The following is a 24,275-nucleotide window of genomic DNA, read 5'->3' on the forward strand; positions in this document are numbered from 1 at the left end:
TTCACAATAAGAGTAACTAACCAACAGCAAATACTGTATGCTACTAGTTTTCATACAGTACTTGCCCATACAGTGGGGCTTGGCATCAATGGACATGTAGTCCCAAGGGGAGGGATCAAGAGATTCGGCACTGCGTTACTTTAATGGAAAATTGCACGGTCATGTAACGCTGTACCTAACTAAAATTGATGTCCTTTTTTCCCCCAGAAATAGTTTTCTTTTGGTGGTATTTAATCACCTCTGCGATTTTTGTTTATAGCGCAAATAAAAACGTGACAATTCTGAAAAAAAAAAACTTATTTTTCACTTTCTGCTATATAACATTCCTCCAAAAAAATAAAATAAAATAAATTTTTTTCATCCATGTGGGCCAGTTTGTATTCTGCTACATATTTTTGTTAAAAAAAAATCCCAGTAAGCGTATTTTGATTGGTTCGCGCAAGGATTATCGCATCTTCAAACTAGGGGAAAGATTTGTTTTTTACTAGTAATGGCGATGATCTGCGATTTTTAGCAGGACTGCGTCATTGTGGTGGAAAGATCGGACCCCTGACATTTTTGGAGGGGAACCAGTGCCATTACTACAGAAATCAGTGCTAAAAATATGCACTGTTACTGTAATAATGACATTGGCAGGGAAGGGGTTAACCTGGGGGTGATCAAAGGGTTAAGTGTGAGCGTAGGGGAGTGTTTTCTAACTGTGGGGGGAGGGACTTGTGAACGGTCACAGAGACCTGTGTTCCTATATAGAAGGATCACAGGCGCTCTGTGATAATTTCAGAGAGAACAACGGTTTGCTGTGTTTACAACAGCTGACCGCCCTCTCAGCGGGGAGCGATCGCGGATGCCCAGCGGACAACTGGTGCTGCCGGTCCCGTGGATCGGCATCCCTATTGCGTAGCAGCGGCGTGCGTTTGCCCCCAGGAAGGCTCCCGCGGATCGCCGTACAGGTACGGCTTTTCGCGCAGCAGAGCCAGCCTGCCGCATATATGCAGCGGGCAGTCGGCAAGTGGCTTAACTTCAGAAATGATCGTAAAGTCTTTTTTTTTTTTTTTCTCATTTAAAAATCTGTGTAGTAGTTTTGCACAGAGCAGCCCAGATCCTCCTCTTCTGGGGTCCCTTGCCGATGCTTTTGGACCCTCTTCCTTGCTGAGTGTCCCCTCGGCAAGCAGCCTGCAATGGGAGCACCCGAGCCGAGCTGCTGCTCTGTGTGTCCATTCAGACACCGAGCCGCAGGTCAACACACACAGACCCCCAGATTTGCAGTCCCAAATCGCATGACCAGTCACACAAGTGTGAAAGGGGCTTATTGGCCTTTAAGATCTCTTTGCATTTTTAAAATGTAGAATGGCTTAGATGTTATCCCTTTCTGACCTGCCGAAAGTGGAAGCTAAGATTTAAAGCATGGCTACAGTGCATTCTAAGGTTCTAAAGTATAAACCCTTTTAACCTATTTATGGAATGGTCTTCCTCTCAGATCTTTAATATGGCAGTACAATGCAAATAGACCAATTTCAATATGAATATAGGTGCACAGTGCTGTATGGTAAACGTTTTGTTTTTCCTCTCCATGTTTGATCAGTTGTGGTTTTTATCTTGCGTGCAAAGTTTTTACAGGCATCTGTACACCCTTACAGCTGAGATTTTTTTTTTTTTTTTTTAAAGATGATGCTGTTATCGCTATATAATGAAAGTATTTACCCAGTTTAAGTCCCGGTTCACACTACCGTGGCTTGTCAGGCGACCTGTCAGCCTGACAAGTCGCGGTCCATTCTGTGCTACTGGAACCGTTCTAATAGGAGCGACTCAAGTCGCTCCGACTTAGAAAATAGTTCCTGTACTACTGCTAGAAGTAGTAGTCGTGCCGCCCCAGTGTGAACCGACTCTGAAGGTATTTGGTTGCACCAGAGGTTTTTATGGGTTTCATAACAAAGGGGGTGAATACATATGCACATGCCAATTTTCAGTTTATTTCTAAAAAATAGTTTTGTTTATATTTTTCTCATTTCACTTCACCAACTTAGACTATTGTGTTCTGATCCATCACATAAAATTCAGATTAACAAAACATTGAATTTAAGGCTATAATGTAACAAAATGGGTAAAAAGTCAAGGGGGTGTGAATACTTTTGCAATGTACTGTAATTCATGTGAATTACTTGCGTGATTATTGTATTGTTTGACTATCTTTGGCAAACATTTTAATTTTTCTGTTCTCTAACAAAAAAGTGTGAAAAGCTTTAATAAACTATAAGGAAATAAAAGCATGAGACACTATGGCATTTTAGTAATTATATATATTTTTTCCCCCCTTCCAGAAAACTTTTTGTTGGTGGCCTTGATTGGAGTACAACGCAGGGTAAGGCACTGTTGCTTGTCATATTCGAAGATGTTTGCGACTTTAATTTTTTTTTTTTTTTATAGTCTACCTACCCAAGTTTCTGCTTGCTGCTTCTCCAGTCTGTCATTGCTAGGCTATAACCGGGGGTGTTTATTTTCCTCTGACTACATAATCTGTGTTGAATGTAGATGAAATGCAAATCCTTTTGAATTTATAGCTTGTGCTAAAATAAAGGCAGATATGAACTTGTATTGCTGTTGTAAGCATCATAGACACTTCCTTTTTTAAAATACCTTTTTTAATTTTTGTTCTTTAACACTAATATGAAGCCAGGGCTACATATACACTTAAAACGTAAACGCACGCGTTGGCCCATATGCCCGAAAACTTTAATTTCTATACACCTGGTACATATCCCTGCGCATGCTGGAATTAGATGAGACAAATTCTAGCACCAGACCTTTTTAATGCTAAATAAAGCTTCGTTAGTTAAAAAAAAAAAAAAAAAAAAACTGGCTCCTAAATAGATGCACCGAAAATTAGCCTATCCCATTTCGGCCGATAATGGGTTAATAAATTGCCGAAATTAATATGGCCACCGCGAGGAAGGAGGAGGGCGCAGGGCAGGTTTTAAAAGTCCCGCCTCTGGCCGGCCGCCCGCCTCTCAATGACGTCCCTACTACTACGTTGTGTGTATGAATGAAGGGACCTACCAGGCGGGAGGGCGGGGTGAGCGGCCCCTAATAGATAGAACTATGTGATCCTTCCCTGTCAGCTCAGCGTGACTGTGTGTGAATGACAACTGACCTGACACCGGGCAGGGGGAGCGGCCGCTAATAGCTGTAACTATGTGAGCCTTCACTTCCCTGTCAGGCATGTATCTCCGCTGACAGGGAAGGATCACATAGTTATATCTATTAGCGGCCGCTCCCCCCCGCCCGCTGTCAGGTCAGTTCTCATTTACACACAGTCCCGCTGAGCTGACAGGGAAGGATCACATAGTTATGTCTATAAGCGGCCACTCCTCCCTCCCGGTGTGTCCCTTCATTCATACACACATCGTAGTAGTGACATCACCGAGAGGCGGGCCGCCGGCCAGAGGCGCTTCTTTTGAATGGACACCCAAGGAGGGACGCTGAGCCAGAGGGGGGGGGGGGGTGTACTGCCGAGGGGGACGCTGAGGCAGTGGGGGGGGGGGATGGGGGAGAGCTGAGGCAGCTTACCAATGGTATTTGTATTATGATGCATGAGGGGTTAATGTATTGTCACTGATGCATTAGTGACCGACCAGTGGCAGTTAATTAACCCCTTTGTGCTGCATTGGTGCAACCAGTATCAGTGTTAATTAACACTGGTTGCACTGATACTGGTTGCACTAATGCAGCACAAAGGGGTTAATTAACTGCCACTGGTCGGTCACTAATAGATGAGTGACCTGCAGTGACAATACATTAACCCCTCATGCTTCATAATACAAATACCATTGGTAATTAAATTAACCACTTGCCAACCCATCACAGTACATATACTGTGACAGGGTGGCAGCGACAGGTGTACGTCGCTGCCTGTTTTTGGTGTATGCCCCTCTTCTATCTATTTTAATTTTTTTTTTTTTTTTGGGGAAAAAGTCATTTTCAGTTTCGGTTTTCGGGCCAAGGGCATCCTGCATTTTCGGTTTCGGCCCAGAATTTTCATTTGGTGCATCCCTACTCCTAATCTTTTTAGATTCAAAGCAAATTTGTCAAGCCCTGGCCTATGCTATCTCCTACATAGATTTTTGTTTGTTGATATTGGTATTCAATGATACCTTTTGTCTAAGAGCCGGTTCATACTGGGGCGGCTTCAAAGCCGCCCCCTGCAGCGCGACTTTAGCATGGCTTGCAAACGACTTCTTTAATAGAAGTCAATGCAAGCCGCTCTGAAGTCGTCCCCAAAGTAGTGCAGGAACCTTTTTCTAAGTCGGAGCGACTTGAGTCGCTCTGATTAGAACGGTTCCATTGCACTGAATGGAGCGCGTGACTTGTCAGGTGACTAAGTTGCCTGATAAGTCGCCCCAGTGTGAACCGGCTCTTAAGGTACTGTATATACACCAAAGAACCTGTTTATAAAGTGGTGAATTTGACACTCACCGAACATTCACCCTTGGTGCATCTGCTGGCACATGTTTTCAATTACAGTAACTGATTTATCAACGATGGAACTTAACACAATAGTTGCATCCTGTGGGCCTGCTTCTTCATCCGTATGCACAGTAGAATCCTATATTCTTCTATAGGGACTTTGTGTGCTTTTGCACATTTTGTTTAATATTTTCTTAAAAAAAAAAAATCTTGTTTTCTTTGGATTTGTGGTGATAACTAATTTAAGACGGCATATTGTACTTTGCATAGCAAACTCCAGCTTCACTCTTCGAATTGAAAGTGTCTTTTTAAAATAATTTGCTATTGAAGTAAAGGGGAGCTAAACATTTCAACGTACACAAACATTTAATTTGTCAGCTATGTTAGGATTTACCTCAGTATGAATATGTTCCTTATGCCAACAAATATTTCAACTCTTGTAATATTGCATACTTAGAAACTGAAATAACTTTATGCCTTCTGTATATATATATGCCTTAAACAGAAACCCTGCGCACATATTTCTCCCAATATGGAGAAGTCGTGGACTGTGTCATAATGAAAGACAAAACAACAAATCAGTCAAGAGGATTTGGATTTGTCAAATTTAAAGATCCCAACTGTGTTGGAACAGTTTTAGCCAGCAGACCTCACACATTGGATGGCAGGAACGTAAGTATTTTATTCTGTTTTCTGTTATTGCCTTGGATTGGTCAAACTCCAGTAATTGAGAGAGATTACAGTAATTGAGAGAGATTAGAGCTGCATAACCAGGGTTGCTTTATACACTACATCTTTTCCTAATAATTCAGGCAGAATTTAAAGGAAAAGTATCTCAATACAATATGTAGGCTATCACTGCTTATCTGCTCTACTGACATGGCTGGCTGCCTGAATGTGGTCGGGATGTTTTGCCATCAATAATTTAAATCCATGCACTGAAACAAGTATTGAGATAAAGAATTGAGACTTTCAGAGACTTTCAAGTGAGTTCTTGTTCCAGGTCAGTGACCCAGAAGAATTGAATTTGAAAACAGCTAGGCAGCTAATTTCTGCATTGGTAGCACCTATATTTCTTCCCTGGCAGGTGCACCTTAGACCATGGAGCACATGCCGGAATAGGATTATTCTGTCGTGTCAGTTGTGTGAACTGTAGTTCCGCATATGGGAACTGCCCATATTTTTTTGTGACTGGGTGTCCTAAAATTATTTGTATTAATAGAAAAAGTAGGTTGTGTGTGTGTGTGTGTATATCTCCCACACGCACACACTACAGACCAAAAGTTTGGCCACACCTTCTCATTCAAAGAGTTTTCTTTATTTTCATGACTATGAAAAATGTAGAGTCACACTTCAAGAGGTAGTCACCTGAAATAGTATTCCAACAGTCTTGAAGTTCCCAGAGATGCTGGGCACTTGTTGGCCCTTTTGCCTTCACTCTGCGGTCCAGCTCACCCCAAACCATCTTGATTGGGTTCAGGTCCAGTGACTGTGGAGGCCAGGTCATCTGGCTCATCACCCCATCACTCTCCTTCTTGGTCAAATAGCCCTTACACAGCCTGGAGGTGTGTTTGGGGTCATTGTCCTGTTGAAAAATAAATGATGGTCCAACTAAATGCAAACCGGAGGGAATAGCATGCCGCTGCAAGATGCTGTGGTAGCCATGCTGGTTCAGTATGCCTTCAATTTTGAATAAATCCCCAACAGTGTCACCAGCAAAAGCACCCCCACACCATCACACCTCCTCCTCCATGCTTCACGGTGGGAACCAGACATGTAGAGTCGCACAAAGACACGGTGGTTGGAACCAAAGATCTCAAATTTAGACTCATCAGACCAAAGCACAGATTTCCACTAGTCCATTCCTTGTGTTCTTTAGCCCAAACAAGTCTCTTCTGCTTGTTGCCTTTTTTTAGCAGTGGTTTCCTAGCAGATATTCTACCATGAAGGCCTGATTCACACAGTCTCCTCTTAACAGTTGTTCTAGAGTTGTGTCTGCTGCTAGAACTCCGTGTGCCATTGACCTGGTCTCTAATCTGAGCTGCTGTTAACCTGCGATTTCTGAGGCTGGTGACTCGGATGAACTTCTCCTCCGCAGCAGAAGTGACTCTTGGTCTTCCTTTCCTGGAGCGGTCCGCATGTGAGCCAGTTTCTTTGTAGCGCTTGATGGTTTTTGTGACTGCACTTGGGGACCCTTTCAAAGTTTTCCCAATTTTTCGGACTGACTGACCTTCATATCTTAAAGTAATGATGGCCATTTGTTTTCCTGTACTTAGCTGCTTTTTTCTTGCCATAATACAAATTCTAACAGTAGGACTATCAGCTGTGTATCCACCTGACTTCTGCACAACACAACGGATGGTCCCAACCCCGTTTATAAGGCAAGAAATCACACATATTTAACCTGACAGGGCACACCTGGGAAGTGAAAACCATTTCAGGTGACTACCTCTTGATGTGTGACGCTACAATTTTCATAGTAATGAAAATAAAGAAAACTCTTTGAGAAGGTGTGTCCAAACTTTTGGTCTGTACTGTGTATATGTATGTGTGTATATGTATGTGTGTGTGTGTGTGTATATGTGTATATATATAGTGTGTGTGTGTGTGTGTACATACAAACACTTTTTTATTTCTTAAGATTGTGTATTCATAGAATAGTATTGTTTTCTTTCCAGATTGACCCAAAGCCATGCACTCCTCGTGGAATGCAACCAGAAAGATCAAGATCACGAGAAGGATGGGTAAGGACTGAATCTAAAAGCAGTATTGCATTTTTTTTTTGTAATAAAAGAAAAACGTCAACACCTGAAGTGGCCTGTTTGTGAATTCAGATTTTGTTTTATTTGCACAGCAACCAAAAAGTCCAAGAACTGAAAGCAGTAAGTCTAACAAGGTTTTTGTTGGTGGAATCCCTCACAATTGTGGTGAAGCTGAGCTGAGGGACTACTTCAAGAGATTTGGCGTGGTAAGTGTTTGTTTACACAAGTCCAACTGAAGTCCCAAAAAAGCTTAAAGTGAAAGTTCACCCTTTCACAAAAAAATGCAAAGCTGAATTGGGGATTTGAAAGACATGGTCTTTTGAGGTGGATCAGAGCAATTCTGATTTAGTTTGGTGCTGGCATCCTGAACTGTCCAGCTGTCCCTAAGGAAAGAAGACTGTGGTTTTCACATCCCTGGCTTACTACACTGTCTACAGGCAGAGAAATCTAATCATCCACAGAAGTGCAGCAGGGGGTGAGGAGGGTGTAATGTGGTAGTTCACCTTCTCATTTTTTATGAAAAGGTGAACTTACAATTGAGATTTCGCACTCTACCTCTTTGTTAAGAAACTAGAGTAGAACGAGAATTTTTAGGATTCTGAGAGACTCAAAAGCTCTAAGGATAATGGTTTTAAGTATCCATTAGCATAATGTGGAATTTGGGTACAGCACATTGTATCCAGGGGCTACAAACTAAATTTGAGTCTGTGCTCTCCACCCTGATTTATGCTGTTGAACTTGCCAAGTAGGACGGGCAGGTTTTTGCACTGCTCTCAAGCATTTCCTTAAAGAGTCATGACCTTTGCCCAAGAAAAGGAAAAGTTCCAGGATTTCTACTCAAAACCAGCTTTCCCAAGAAGAAAGGAAACATTCACCTCATAATGGAACCACTCATTCTAAACAAATTTCTTAACAATCCGTATGGAATCTACTCAGGTGGTCTTTGTCATCTTTCACTCGAAAGATTACCTGGCCTCTGTCAATATAAAATATGCCTGTTCACTCTTCCTTCTTTCTGGGACATCAAGCTATACTTGCATCTGCTGTCAGCTCACATTACCTCTTGCCATTGCCTTTTCCCTTTTGGCCTGTCTGCATCTCAATGCTAACCCCTGTTCTCGCATAGCTCTGGATGATCTGCTGAGGGAGAAGTTGGCTTGGCAGGGCAGACTGTAAGCAGATTAGCATGGATCCTAAATCTTAATAAATCGGCTCTTGAACAGATGCATTGCCTGCAATAACTTATCTTTGATACACCCCAGTCTAGGGTCTTTCACCAGACAAGCTCATGTAACTCTGTTTCAATGCTCAGACCTGTGAACCACCTCACCATTTGATTTTCCATGAGGGTTTTCAGCCTGATAGTGGCCTGCTTCACTCTAGATCATTGCAGCTAAACATTCTGGCAGCATGTGACAAGCAGGCTCATTCTATGGATTGTCTCCTGTGCCTGACTAGCAAGACAAGGCTTTTTCCTGGTATGGTGGATCTGTAGCCTGGTGCTGGTATCTGAAAAATCCTTTCTCCCAATGTTCTGGAGTGTGCTAATAGATGCTTGCATATTAAGCTGAAGAGGGTGTCCTGGATGGTCTCATGGTGCAGGTGTCCTGTATGTTGCAGGAGGCTCATCTCATGGTCAGTGTTCTTGGACTAAGGGCAGTTGGCCTCCAGCTCTAAACACGTACTAGGTGTGGAAAATTAGCAGGTGAACTTCCTCATTTGTCAATGTCAGGACTCCATAGAATATTTCCTTCATCTGCAGGTATTTTAAAGCTCACTGTCCCAGGTCAAAAAAAATGGATATGGATGTCCTTGCTTCCAGGTTTAAAATGAGCTTGATGAATTTGTAGCTAGGGAATCATAACAATGGATGCTGTGGTGTCTCTGTGATACAGGTGTTCCTGATCTATGCTTTCCCACAGAAGCTTCTTTCTCAATCGCTTTGCAGAATCGAGATGAAGGGAGTTTGGGTTGTCCTCCATTCATCTAATTGCCCAAGGAGGAAGTGGTACTTTGACATAGGCTGCTGGCAGACCCTTTCGATAGGCCTGCCCAGATCTCCTCTCTCATTGGTGAAAGCCTTTGTAGAGGGTTTTGCTTACCTTTGTTCCCTTTTACAGTCCCTAGTGACACTGTGTGGGACCATTGTTTTTTTGGTTTTGTCAATGTTTTTAATTAAGAGCTCTTTTGGCTTATTAGGGAATGATATTCACCATCATCCTCACATATATGGTTCCCTTCCTTGTACTCTCACCGCTATGAGACATGTCAAAGGCCCATTTCCTTCCTAGGACATGGAAACAAGGCTAAGGGAATCCACTATGGATGAAAATACAGGAACTGGGGAGCAGAAAAACGCAGCAGGTGCTCTGGACTGTAAAGCCAAAATTTGAAGTATTGGCTGTAGCAAAAGGCATTTTGTTTTCTGAAGGGCTGAAGAGCAGTACAATGAGTGTCTGCAGGCAATTGTGAAGCATGGTGAAGGTTCCTTCCATGTTTGGGCTGCATTTCTTCAAATGAAGTTGGAGATTTTGTCAGGATCAATGGTGTGCTCAATGCTGAGAAATATAGGTAGATAATATCCATCATGCCATACCATCAGGGAGGCGTGTAATTGACCCCAAATTTATTCTGCAGCATGACCATAACCCCAAACATACAGCCAATGTCATTAGGAACTATCTTCATCCTACAGAAAAACAAGCAGTCCTGAAAGTTACATAGTTTGATTGAAAAAAGACACACATTCATCTAGTTCAACCAATAAGTGATGGTAACCCCCCCTACAGAGCCCTGATCTCAACATTGAGTCTGTCAGGGATTACATGAAGATACAGAAGGATTTGAGGCAGCCTGCAAGTGTACCTAAAAGAATTATTGCCGTTTTGAAGACAAAGGATGGTCACACCAATTATGGATTTGATTTGGATTTCTCTTCTGTTCATTTATTTTCCATCTTGTTTAGGGATCGACCGATCTCCTATTTCAGGGCCAATACCGATCTGGCCACCCTTTGAGCCAGTAGTCAATATTAAGTGCCAATATTCTGCACATTTAAATCTTTTTGACTCTAGCGGCATTCATCACTCCGGTACAAGCACTGGAAGCGAAATCGGTCATATCAGCAAGTTTGTGGCCGATACCAACACTTCAAAAAAAGAAAGTGAATATTGGCCCCGGATAATTGGCCCCACTAATAATCGGTCGATCCCTAATTTTGTTGATTGATAAAAATAAACTATTAACACTTTTATTTCCAAAAGCATTCCTAGTTTATAGCATTTTTTTTCGCACCTTCCTAAGACTTGCACAGTACCGTATGGGTACTTTTATAAATCATAGTTTCTGTCGTTTTCATGTACTTCTTCTATCTGAAGTAAGTGGCTATCTGCCATTTACCTTTTATTCCTTGCTCTAAACTGCCCACACAAAGCACAGAAGCTGATCTGTGTTAGATTGGTATGGTTTTATTCCTTAGCTGGCCATTCTGAGGAAGAGGACACTGCAGACGCACAGCATGCCTGTATTGGGCAGTTTGTTCAGCCACCACACTCCCTGACCAATCACATGCTGCCTCTGTCACACAGCCCTTCCAAATCACAGCCTGCCTCTTGCACATGTCCCTGTAGGTAATAAAGGTAGGGTAGCAACACCTCACTTGCTATAATTCAAATAGGACCATGCCATTGTCACCCATATGTGTGTGCTCCTGCTGCAGGCCTGTAGCCTCTCCTGTTTCTATAGCAGTGGAAAGAGCAGAGCAGTGACATCAGTCATAATTCCAACGTGCCTGTAGTCCTGGCCATGCACAGAATTCACAGAAATAGTTACCTAACCACTAGAGTGGAACTAAATGTAGGGAGGTTTGACCCTGATTTTTTATTTATTTTTTTTTTTAACCTTGGCTCGCACAGTGTACAGATTATATTTAAACAATACATTGCTTGATTCTTGCAGTTTGATTTTATTCCTATTTTACCTGATCTAGTATAGGCTCCCGGTACTTAAATATTAAAGCTGTAGTTGTAAAATATTTACTGTGGACAAAAGTATTTTAGTTGGCCTTCCTATGCTTTTGGTTGGGTAAAAGTACATTTTATTTTATTTATTTCGATTTTTTTTTTTTTTTTTTTTTTTTGTAGTGTTTCAAAAAGCAATACAATTTTTCTTTCTTGTCTTAGGTGACTGAGGTTGTGATGATTTATGACGCTGAGAAACAGAGGCCCAGAGGTAAATAAATGCTAATCCACCCTATTCTGCAGTCTTTTTCATCATCCTTTTCATTTAGATGGCAAACAATTTTACAAGTAACAGAACTTCACACATTCCTGTCTTCACCTTCCTGGGGTTTATTCCATGCTCCATTTTGCACTGGAGACGTGTTACTATAGTGTACAAACTGACAGCATTTGTAAATTGAGCTGAAAAAAAAAAATCCTGAAATCCAAAACTCTTGAGCAGCAGCCTCTCTCTCTTGCTGCAGGAAGCAGTTTGGGTTATTTGCAAGCTGTGACGTTTGTCTTGGACATCTGACATTTTCCACTTGTATTTCTTTTTAAGCTGCCATATTTTGCTTTTCCTTTGTTACATATGTATGGCACTTCTGACATAGTGCCAGTGCACCAATCAGAATCTCACGAGTTCTGCATTGTGTGCAGGAAGCATAATTTCTGTCCTGTTGATGTCTGCTCTTTGTTATACTACTCAGTGTTCCTCTCCTGAGCCCAGGTCACATGCTGGTTCTGGCTGTAAAACATTCATTGCCTGTTCCATACATAGTGTCAAAATAGTTTGCCATCTGAATGTCCTCCTGTCCATTTCATTGTCAAGTTATGGATATAGTAGAATGCTCCTTGCATTTTAAGCTAAGTTTTTATAGTGTTTCTCATTTTACATTCTCACTCATTTAAGTTACAGTAAAGTATTGTTAAGTTGTCTGTTTTGTTTGTTTGACTGTGATTAATGTTATCTCTCTAGCTCTTTTTTTCTCTAGGTGTTTTAAGCTCTATCACTTAGGTACAGGCCAATTTATTTAGATAAGGGATGGGTGCTGTAACTTTGGGTTGTAAAATGAAGTATGCCTACATAGAGGGTTAGTCACACCTCTGTGGTACATTTACACTGGTATAAAAACCAAACAGTTAAAATCCATGGCGGTGTTCAGATCTTGTCATTGCAAAATTTAACAGTGCAAAGGGACTATTTTTGCGGTATGCTGAACTGTCTGTTTTGCAGCAAAGCTTGAATTTTGTAGATGCACAGCAATATGATCAGTTATACGTCAGAAAAGTACATATTTAGCTCCAGTAGTGCTAATATGCGCTCCTTTTTAATATTAGTAAGAAGACTTTTTTTTTGTTAAAATCAGAATTTTAGGGCAATTATTTTAAGTAGATAATTCAGCATAATAGTTCATATATGTGTGTTTTGTAATTGCTGCATATAGTGGGCTTGTCTCTCTTGCAGATTTTTCATTATTTGGGAGTAGATTTTCTTGCAACTGCACCAGATTTTGTTGCCTATTATACTTTTAACTGCAAGCTCAGTATATGGCTGAAGAGGCATTCATGTACTCAGAATGCAAATTATGCTGTCATTTTTGCATACATACCAGTTGTAGTTCTAACATAAGCCTCTCCTTTGTAAATGTATCTTGGGTCTGTTGGCTTACCTGCAACAGCTGTGCAGTTTCCATACTCTCCCACCTTGCAGTTAACAATTGCTCCTAGACTTTAATAGAAGTCAAACTCCAATTTTTTAAAACAAGACAGTGCAATCAAAGTAAAAATTGGCATATTAGCCTAATTTGTCTTTAGGGGCTTTTAAAGTAGTTTTCTACAGGTTAATTATGGAATGAGCATATAAGCACAGCTTTGCCTTGTTGTTGCAGTTCAACAGTACATGGCAACAAGCAAAATTTGAATATTCTCAATTAGATAGTGAAAGGTACCTTAAAGCCCAACTCCAGTCAAATCTTTTTTGTTTGGGAGAGAATGGTTATAACCTCTGTGAACCCATTCAAAGAAATTGAGTGCCACTTCAGGCTCTAGTAGATCCTTATATGCTGACAACCGCTGGGCATGCAGGCAAGAAAAGAGCTTGTCTCGGCTCCATAGCAGTCTATGAAGAAGGAAAAGTCCCGGGAGCTGCACATCACACTCAACCTTCATGTGAAAAGCGGAAGCAGTCTCAGCCTAGACTCTGTTCAGGGGGCAGTGAGGGTGTGGTCTGGACAGACCCTAGGCTGAGGTTGCTTCCACTTTTTACATGGAGGTTGTGTGTGATATGCAGCTCCCGGGACTTATTTTCCTACTACATTGGCGATTGGAACCTCTGGCAGGGTTTTATGGCTGTCAGGACAGGGGGTGATGGCAATTTTTTTTTTCTTCATTCCCTTCCTGCCTTGTGTTAACTGACCCCCCTATTGCTTATGTGGCCCACTGGGGAGGAAATTTCCCCAGTGGGCACACATACAGAAGAACCAAACAAAACTAAAATTTTCCCTGCTCTGTCCAAAACTAAAGACGTAATTTGGCTGGAGTGAGGCTTTCAAGTAAAGATGCAGGGCAACTGGTTCACTTTAACGTTGATCTCCAGCTTTTGCTACACTTTACATAGTACACAGTCCAAGCTGGCCCAAAGAACTATGTCCCTCACTAACATGTGATGCTGCTGGATGTGCGGTATAAACTGTATGTAGCTGCGGCTACATACAGCATACCACACTGTATTCCAGGTTCGAGCCGAGGCTTCCTGTTTCCTACCCAGAACACATTAAAGTCTATCTGATTTGGCGCTCAGCCAATCAGAGAAAGCTATTTGTATTCTAGCAATAAATACAAAGCTTCCTCTGATTTGAGTCAGAGGGATGGTCGGATGATGTCACAACCTCTGACTCAGTCCTCTGCCTATCAGAGTAAGCTTAGTATTAACTGTTAGAATGCATTGCTTTCTTTGATTGGCTGAGCGCTGATCAGATAGACCAGTGGTTGTCGATTTCTGTCCTCGGGACCCAATAACAGGCCAGATTGTAAGTATTCCCTTGGGGAGATGCAGACTAGAATACTTTAATCACTGAGCAGCAAATTATATCACCTGTGATTTATTTCAGTTATCTTGCAAACCTGGCCTGTTAGTGGGGCCTGAAGACAGGAGTTGAGAACCACTACGATAGACTGTGTTCTGGCTATGAGACACAAAATCTTGGCTTGCACCCAGAACACAGTGTGGTATGCTGTATGTAGCCTCAGCTACCACAGTTTACTTCGTACATCCAGCAGCCTCACATGTTAGTGAGGGACTTGGGCCAGCTTGGCTCAAACTAACTATGTAAAAGTGTAGCAAAAGCTGGAGGTTAGCTTTAAGGCAGTCCTTCCTTTCAGCTTTATTCAGCTGCAGCGAGTGAAGGGAAAGCCTTGTGCAAGATACAGATTGCAGGAGTTGTAGCTTACATAGAGCTTATGGGCTTTCACCTGGTACGTTGGGGTTGTGAAAGAAAGGTAAGTATATGCTGCTTGGGAGAGGGTTTAAAGTAGAACACGTTTCCTTTAGGACCATATACAAGCATTTTGAGGTAAAAAAGTAATGCTATGTTTTTGCTGTATACTTTTGCTGTCCAGGCTTAGAATAGCCATACAGGTTGGGTTACCCTTTAAGATGCCTTCTCTACATCAAGTCTATTAGTTTCACATCTAACAAAGATCAAAAATATTACTGCTTACCATGATTGGTAACGGCAAAAAAATGTAGCTAAAAATTTGAGGATTTGGAAATAATATACCAGTAAAGGGTGAAGCACTTACTGATTTCCTTTTGGTTTTTGCAAAGGGTTGTGACAGGGTGCAGCACTGCCGCTATTTAATTTACACTTCATATCAAGTAGTCTGGGAATTGCAATCCTCTGTTTTTGAGAATTATTCATGTCTTTTGCTCTTGCTACTGACAGCAGGTTTTGTCCTGCTGCATTCCAGCTTGGCCTGTATCTTTGTGGATTCACATAGCTTTCTCTCCAATACATACTCTGGGCTTTCTCAACTTTGTTGGAAAAGCTTTGAGAGTCCTTAGCTGTTATAGATATTGTATCTTTGTTTAACGCTTTAGAACAATATATGGCTGCTGTCAGCACTAGCTGCAAAGCAAAATGCCACCAGGGCTGAAGCATCAGGACTGTAAAGCAACCTCACAGCTTGTATTCCTTGCCAAATCAGTATATTAGGTATAGTAGATAGAATAAAAAGCACTTTGTTTTAAATCCCGCAGAACAAATTTGTCTTCTGCTACATACTGAACATTAGTTGTGTAAGGAACTGCTGCAGTTGCTTTTATGTGATCCTGCTGCTACGGCCTTGGTTCTGCTCCTAATACTGTTCATCATCCTGTTTTGTGTCACAACACCCTGCTACCTTGATTCACTCTTCGTCGTTGGCTAGGTTTTGGATTTATAACTTTCGAGGACGACCAATCAGTGGACCAGGCTGTCAACATGCATTTTCACGACATCATGGGCAAAAAAGTGTGTAGTTGTAGTTTTATTTTACCTTAAGACTGAACTAAGCCTTGGGTAGCAGTCAATGTCCTTGGTAAATGGCCAGTAGTGTGCGGTATAGGGATGGTGGGATATACATTTTCCTGATCGAAAAGGAAGAATAAGAAACTTGGTGGTTTAGGTTCAGTGGGTTTCCATTTTGTTCTTGTTGCTATTGTGACGTTTTGATTGGCCCCCAAGGACATCTCTGCTGCTTAAGGTTTGGTTTACTGCCACTCCTTCTGATGTCATTTTCATTAGACTTTTTAAATGAGGTTGGGGGTTAATGAGTGGGAAGTGCTGGTGTTATGTATACCTTTCCATTTTCTTAGACATCATGAAGGACTGGTTGCAGTTATTGTTTCATTACTTGGTCACTTACTGTGAATCTTTGGTACAGATGCCATGTTCTCAGTAGTTTAACCATTCTGCAGTAAAGTGATCTGTTCATACTGTGTTGTCAGGTCTATGAAATACTGTAGGGTGGCCTCCTGCACTGTGGGTTGCCTGTTTAAAATAGGTAATAGCTTGGAGCTAACACACTGAAAGGTTGCTTCTCCAGTGGCTCAGTATAGCCTTTACTAAAACCAACATTATTCTTAAAATACAGGATTTATATAGTTATAGTGCCAACAGTTTTCACAGTGCTTTATAAAATAAAGGTAGACAGTACAGTTCAGTTACAATACAAGAGGTCTAGGAGGGCCCTGCTTGTGAGTTTACAATTCAAAGTTTTTTTTTTTTCTTTAACAGATTGCACTTGTGCATCGGTTTGTGTAATCTGGCTGTTGTTTAGTTTACTAGTTACAGTTTAACAGCCTATTGCTGTCCTGCTTTCATTTATATAAAATGAAAATGAACATTGTAGATGGAGGAAAAGCCTGAGTTTGAAAAGATTGTTTCTAGCATTTGCCACAATAACCGTGAGACTGGTCTAACAAACTTTAACCATACACTGTTGTATCAAACCCATTTTCTAAGCCTCAGCCTATCTGGGTGTGTGATCTGGCTCTTGTATCCTCCTTATACAATGTGTTCCCCTTACAAGAATTGGAGACTACCTCTGACATCCTTAGTCTTGGCAGTTGATTGAGCAGGATCTAAACGATAAGTCAAGAGACTCTTATCTGCCCTCCTTTTTGCTTAAATCCTCTCCTGGGTTTTTTTAGGTCTATTCCTCCCTAAATCCTTTTGAATTCCACAGCGTTTTTTAATTGTGGATGTCTCGCCTCCGCACATTATACCCTTTTTAGCATTTTGTAGTTTACTCTAATATGTTGGGAAGAAAATTTGGATACATAACAGTAAAATTCAAAGTAAAAGTGTGTTCTACTTTGGTTATTCCCCTTTCAACACTGCGCTCAGGGGGGAATACATGGTTTGTGTAACTTGCTAGTGTTATATTGAGATAAGATTAAATCGGTTTGAGAACAAAAATTGGCACAACAGGGACTTTTTAACAGGTTTGCGATGATTAAAAATTGGTCTTTGCGTTTACTTACGTGAGCATTTGATGCTTGCACAGTAAACTCAAATGTCACCCTGATCATTATCATTGTAACCTGGGGATTAATTTTGGGGGAGAATATATTGATCTATTTTTAGGGTATACAGCTATGGACAAATTTTATTGGTGCAGTTTCTAAAAAAACTCTTGAAACTTACAACGGAATTGGCATCCAACATTCATTGTTCCATATATGGAAAAAAAAACATACATTGCTTTTGATTCTTGATTAAACTGAATATTTTTAATAATAAAACATAAAAATTAGATCCATGACCTGACATTTCAGTCTATAAACCCTTTAGCTCTTTAACCCTTCAAACAGATCTTTTCTGTAGCTCTCAATGAGACTTCTAAGCACATGCCCATGCCCACAGGTAGTTTGGGCCACTCCTTATAAGCAAACTGTTCCAGCAGTCTTAGGTTTGATGGGTGTCTTTTCCAAACTGTATGTTTCAGCCCTATGTTCCATAGATGTTCATCAGGGTTCAGATCAGGGCTACTTCAGAATAGTTCAGTACTTTGTGCCATTTTTTGGGTCATTATCCTGTTAAATGATCCATTAATGTGACAGAGACTGGACAAAGACGGGCAGTACAGAATTCCTTGATCTTGTTGAGATTTATTTGAGACACCCTGTGCCAGACGCAGCAAAGCTGCCCTAAAATATAACCAAGCCACCACCATGTTTTACAATAGGTACGATGTTCTTTGCTATGAAAGCTTCCTTTGTTCATCTGTGAACATAGAGCTGATACAACTTGCGAAAAAATCTTCAGTTTTTTCTCGACTGTCAAAGGGCCTTCTCCCTGAAGCATTGTGGCCTGTCAATTATGCATTATAGCAAATTCTAGTCCTGGCTTTTTTTAAGGTGCGGTTTTCTTTTCCCAACAATTGAGTCTTCCTTTGAGTCAACTGTTACTCTAAAAGCCACTGATGGTGCACTCAGACACTGATGTAGCTTGGAATTCGGCTTCTATCCCTTTGAAAGTTTTGGAATATTTCCTCAGACAACTTTCCTTTTACTTTCTTTGGTCAGTGTGGTGCACACGATGATACCAAAAAGTAACTGCTTTTCTGCATTTAAAAAAAAAAAATGACTGATTACTAGACTGAAGATGCGTAATACTAATTACAGAAAACACTTTAAAATATCACTATGGTGCATTTCTCTTTTCTAGGGGTACCAACAAATCTGTCCAGACCATATTAAAATCTTTGTAAAATAAGCAATAGTTTTATCTTTTCCACTTTCTTTGCTTTACTGTACCTAAGGCATGCAGTGTATATGACAATTGCTCTCAATTTCATCACTTTTTAGGAGGAATGAAACTTTGTTTCAATGAGCAGTAAGGGTACCAACAAATTTGTCCATAACTTTATACTGTGTGTATATAGATAGATATGCTGTATGGCACTTTAAGTGCGCTGTTACCCCCCAAAAAAGTTATATATTGCAGCTTACTAATTTTTAAATGTTTCATATGCATCAGTCTCTAGATCTGGTCAATAACGCACTCAACCTGGGGAGAGGGTAGTGTTATGTGCAGCAGAAGGTTTAGATGGATTTAACCAACAAGTTAAAGCTGAACACCAGCTAACACTTAACTTTTGAAGCATTTGCAGCAACAGGTTTTTTTTTTCCTTTCGGGATAAAGGTTTTAAAGAAAAACTGACAGGTGGAAGCCCCCCTTTCGGTGTTTAAAGGGGTTGTCTCCACCTTCCAACTGCTAGTTTTGCCTGACCGCTTGGTCTGTTAAAGGTAGTTGAAAAATACCCAACTTACTGGCAATATCAGGTGAAAATAAAGGGGGGAAAAAAACGAATGCAGCCATAAACTCTTAAGAATCATTAGGCTGCAGTGTATTTTTACTTTTAGGTTTAAAACACATTAAGATAGTAACTATTAAAAAAAATTCAGGGCGATAGAAAATGGAAGCAGAGCAAAAAGCAGTTACAGTCTTATAACTTAACAACACAGTATGAAGAATATGCTTCTTATTGACCAAACTGTCCATTTTGTATTACTTGCATGTTTTGTTTACTTTTTTGTTAGATATAGTGTAAGATTCTCTTACCACATCCATTCCCTCTGACATTATTTGCAAGTTAATTAAATTGAGATTCTTAAAGCGTTAGCCTGGGGAAGGTAAGTCTTTATCTTCCATTAGCATTTTCTGATATAGCCAATCACCAGCCTCCCTAGCAGCATTCCAGTCCCGTCCTGTTATGTGATTCTTGCTTGTGAACGAAGTTTAGACTTCAGTTCATGTGAAGTACACCTGTCCTTTTTATTGCCCCTGGCATTGTCCTGCATCCACAGGACTCTTCAAACTGGACTCAAGTTCTGCTTCCTTGCTTTTTATAGTCATGATAAGAACCCTTAGTATACAGAATTAATAATCCTTATGAAGCCATATATTGTACCTGTCAAGTATTTTACTGACCCTTATGTAGACCTTTATCTATAGAATTATAGTAGTATTATAATAAGTTTAGTTGTAAGTACAATTTGGGGGCATAGCAGGAGGGGGAAAGGGCAGAGACTATGGAACTATTTTTGACCATTTTATGTCTTTGTTTAGGTTGAAGTGAAACGTGCAGAGCCTCGTGACAGTAAAAGCCAAACTCCCGGACCTGCAGGATCCAATCAGTGGGGTAGTAGGGTTATGCCCAGCACAGCCAATGGATGGACAGGTCAAGCTCCCACATGGCCACAGAGTTACAGTCCACAAGGTATAACTATTGTTGTGATTAGTAGCTTGTGTAAAGAAAATTACGTTGCATATTGCTGTAAAGTAACAGAAGTTGCTGTCATGATTTTTGCAAATGTCAGCGCTTAGGCTGCATTCACACTTGAGCGTAGCGTTTTCACGCGTTTTTTTACTGCGTTTTTCAGGCATTTTTGGAGGCAGGCATTGACATCTATCAAAACGCTGGTAATCGGCCCAAAAAGAAGCTCCTGTACTTTTTTCAGCTACAGGCGTTTTGCTTCAGGCGTTAAAACGCTCAGATGGGAACAGGGGCCATTTAAATGAATGGTGTTTTGCTTGTTGGGCGTTTTTTTGGAATGTTTTTTTTTGCGTTTTTGGAGCTGAAAAATGCTCAAAAGCCCAGATGTGAATGGAGCCTTAATGTCAATCCTTTTTTGTGTTTTTAGTGAACGTGTGCATATGGTGATATATGTAATCAAACAACTAGAAGTCTGTTAGCGTAAACACACAAACTTGCTTTAGATACATGGTTATGTTTTTGAATAAAAGAGGGGGAAAAAAAACGGAAGCTTCAAATGTGGTGGTTCTGGCAATTGTTTATATAGTAGTTTCTTAACCCCTTCCGGCTGCTGGGAGGCGGGCATTCAGGTCATGTGACCACTGTGATTAGCTGTCACAGCGATCACATGATCTGAAAGCTCCCACCAGGCACTGTCTTTGGAACATGCACTCAGCACATAAGTGTTTACATAAGGCCGCATATACACTGCCTCACTGTGTTAAAGGCCTCATATATGGGCCACGTCGGCTGGAAGAGGTTAAAATGGTTTAATTAAATTCTCTGTCACAGCCATTCCTGGTAATCTAATTTTGCCATTCTGCTCCCCAGTGATCATAGGTTTACCTTTTTTTTTTTTTATGTAGAGAAAACTGGGGGATAACTTCTTAAATGCTCTGATCACTAATGACAATGCAGATTTAATCTCCATCTGTCAGGTGATATTATTGACTAGGAAAACTGATAAAAACTGGTTGTGTTAGTGTGATTTTCCTAATGCACAGGAGAGGAGTGTTTAACTCTTTCGCAGTCAAAGCCTTTTTTGCATTTTTTGGTAGGGGATAAGGTTTCCCAAACATTATCCCCTACCGCCCGCCCGCTGGGTAACGCTCGAGTGGCTCCTGAGCCACATCGGTTGTTACCGCCGGAAAGCCGACCGCTGGCTCTAAATGGTATTTGGGTGATGCCTCTAGCTAGAGGCATCACCGGGGTACAACCACTTAAAGGCAGCCGACGTAGGTCTACGTGGCTGGTCGGCAAGTGGTTAAGTTAATGTTAGGGCACAAAAACGTAACCTGTTACCCAGGTTTCTCTAAGTAAATACCAAACATGTCAAACTTTAAATTATAACTAAAGGCAAAATTTGTTTTAGTTTTGGATGGAGTGGAGAGGGATTAGAACACCTGTCAGTTTTTGTCTGTGCCCCCATTAGGGAGATTCAATTTCCTATATTTGTCCTGTTTACCATTATTCTTGAAAGTAAAAAGTCCCAAATTTTGGGTTGTCCCCAGCAAAGTAATGCAGGGGAAATCTCCAATGGGGACACTAGTTCAAGTGATCTGGGGGGTCCCAAGGAAATTCCCTTGATTTGCAGATATTGCCTCTCACTTCCTGTTTGGCTACAGGGCAGGAAGTGAAGGGAAATCTCTGAAACAGGATACGGATGACAGAAAAAATTCTAAAATGTTAAGAGTTTTGCCTATAGTTTTTCCTGTCCCTTAGCTTTAACAGGAAGTGAAAGGAATTCACAATTCGGCAACTTACATTTGTGTGTGTGGGGAAAGGATGGTATTTAAAATATTTTTTTTGGAGGGGGGGGGGGTTAAGTGCTTGGGTGAGATTTTGTTCTTTGAGGTTTTTTTACCCACATTCACTAGAAGTTTGTTTATAATAGTTTTAAGACTTTAATGCGACATCAGAAAATTTTAGGGTGAGTAGGTGATGGTGGAGCACAAACTGAGGGGCATGGAAAGTGATCGGGCAGCTGTACAGCCACCTGGTCACTTTCATTGCAAAGCTGACAGCCCGCTTCCTGGCTTGTGGAGTGTAAACAAAGCAGCCACCTGGAGTGTCTGTAAAACACACCCACCCCCATCCCGAACATTGCATATTCACATTTATTTTCTGTAATCATTGCAAATATACATTCAACTTTATTTTTTTACTTGCTGACTTTTGATTGTTTTTCCTTAGGCATGTGGATGCCAACAGGACAGACAATTGGTAAGTAATCCCCTATTAATCTATATTATTTTTCTGTAACTTGGGCAGATCACTTCATTCTCTCCTACCTCTTTTGGTTCTTCCTAATGCAGTCTTCTCCACAGGCGGGTACGGGCCTCCTGCTGGCCGGGGTGCTGCTCCTCCACCTCCAGCCTTTACCCCCTTCCTAGTATCAACCCCTCCAGGAAGTTTTCCTGCACCTCAAGGTTTCCCACCAGGTTATGCAACACCACCTCCATATGGTAAATGATAATGTTTGTGTACTTTTACAAGATCCAGTAAGATTTTCTACTTAAGTTAAACTATTGTGTGTGTTTTTCTGTCATTGCAGGTTATGGCTATGGAGCTCCACCTCCTCCCCCTGAGCAGTATGTCACTTCAGGCGTTCCACCTCCACCTGGTACTCCTGGTGCAGCGCCACTGGCTTTCCCTTCAGCTCCAGGGCAGTCGGCTCAGGATCTTGGTAAACCTGGTGGTCAACAAGACTATTCTTTTAGCCAATTTGGTAAGTAATGAGAGTAATATTAAATTAACTTTTACTGAAAATGTAATTTGGCAGTAGTTGGGTGGTTAGTAAGTCTTGCACAGTTCTTAAACAGAGGCTGGAGCTCTTCATTTGTGAGGGATGTGTGAGGTTCCCTTATAGCTTTTTATGAATATATATGTCCCCTCCCCTGCTATATAATTCAGGGCAGACCACTCCATTCCTAACCATGCCATGCATTAACCCTGCTGCCTGGCTGGTTAGCATATCAGGTTGGGGTTTTAGTGCATGCCTTCATCATCCCACGTAAAAAGCCTGAAGAAATCACTCTTTCTAGGAAATGCCTGCTTTGTGAAATTATCCGAGTGGATTTGAACTCTCTCTGAAGGACACAAAAGGTAAGTGATGGTAGGTAGTGGTAGATCATCGTTTTTAACCACTTCCATTATGGAGAGTACCACCCCATTCATTAACATTAGTCTTTTATCTTTTCTTTAGGGCATTTCAAATGACCATAGCTTTTTAGCTTTATTTTTTTCTCTTTATTTGAAGAAATGTTTTTATTTTTTTGATGGGTAGTCTGTAGAGAGTAATTTGTACCCTAAAAACTAGTCAAGATAAATCATCTAACAGTATTTAAATGGAAGCTCAGTTAAAATTACCTCAAGTGCAAACAGCCACATAACTAGAATTTTTTATATTTTAAATATTAAGGGTTTTTCTTACAATAAGTGAGAAACCTCCCTCTTGGCGGGAAGGGTTATGTGATTATAATGAAATGTAACCCACCTTTTCCACCAGACCGCTGTGGGTCAGCTGGTATAAAGCCATCTGAAATCTGCATCAAAGGAGTATGAACGGTTTGAGGTTTTGTTTTTTTTTTTTTTGTTTTTTTTTGTTCTGTGAGGTGAGGTGGGTTTGTCTCTTGTCATCCAGTCATTTCAGAGTTGCTCTTAAAGGATAAGTACACTTTAAAACAAAGTGCGCTCATCTCTTTTGCCCCTTCCCCTGAGCTAACCTAACACCCTCACTCCCTCCACAAATGCACACCTACCTTGATCGGACCGTCTCGGGGTCCATTGTATGTTTACATATTGACTTCTATAGAGCAGTTTCCCTTTGTCTCTCTGTACCTGGGACACAGCCTCATAGAAGTGTATGGGGTAGTAATGCGCAAGCGTGGCCAGGCAGTAAAGACTTCTAGTGCTAGATGTAAACAGATGCCAGAGCCTCATCTGTTAGATTTGTGTTTATTATATATACCCGATCTTTGTTTTACAAAAAACATTTATTTTATGATAAAGGATTCATAGAGTACAGTGGAAAAGTTAAAGTAACACTAAACTCTAGTTTGAAAAGAATACGTTCAACTTTAGTATGTATTCTTAAGCAAGTAACTTCTACTGCTGTCTCTTGTAGCGTACAAAAAAGTGCCAATCGCCCCAACCTATAACCGGCCTTTGCAGCAGGATGCACATGGAAGGGCAATGCACATCACAAACAGACAAAAGATTTTCCATCACACTTGCCAGCCTGCAAAAA

The 24,275-nt window shown here is 41.0% G+C and overlaps 1 protein-coding gene across 6 annotated transcripts in view; it reads left to right on the plus strand.

Annotated features, from left to right (window-relative positions):
• DAZAP1 (DAZ associated protein 1) overlaps positions 1 to 24,275 on the plus strand; it is a 42,040-nt gene that overhangs the window by 12,072 nt on the left and 5,693 nt on the right. For 2 of the 6 annotated variants that reach the window (XR_014224967.1, XM_082247351.1), the window contains exons 2-12: positions 2,319 to 2,359; positions 4,967 to 5,133; positions 7,140 to 7,205; positions 7,316 to 7,429; positions 11,405 to 11,453; positions 15,653 to 15,735; positions 19,840 to 19,990; positions 22,220 to 22,249; positions 22,342 to 22,491; positions 22,581 to 22,754; positions 23,071 to 23,131. Coding sequence is in view for 5 of the 6 variants with exons in the window: in XM_082247351.1 (XP_082103477.1) it covers positions 2,319 to 2,359; positions 4,967 to 5,133; positions 7,140 to 7,205; positions 7,316 to 7,429; positions 11,405 to 11,453; positions 15,653 to 15,735; positions 19,840 to 19,990; positions 22,220 to 22,249; positions 22,342 to 22,491; positions 22,581 to 22,754; positions 23,071 to 23,108 (1,063 nt within the window). In the remaining variant the exon portion in view is untranslated. The remainder of the gene's footprint in view (positions 1 to 2,318; positions 2,360 to 4,966; positions 5,134 to 7,139; positions 7,206 to 7,315; positions 7,430 to 11,404; positions 11,454 to 15,652; positions 15,736 to 19,839; positions 19,991 to 22,219; positions 22,250 to 22,341; positions 22,492 to 22,580; positions 22,755 to 23,070; positions 23,132 to 24,275) is intronic. The other 4 variants (XM_082247350.1, XM_082247348.1, XM_082247352.1 and 1 more) reach the window with 3 other exon arrangements.

Source organism: Pelophylax lessonae (assembly GCF_965119305.1).
Source record: "Pelophylax lessonae genome assembly, chromosome: 1".
In the NCBI taxonomy this organism is placed as follows: domain Eukaryota; kingdom Metazoa; phylum Chordata; class Amphibia; order Anura; family Ranidae; genus Pelophylax; species Pelophylax lessonae.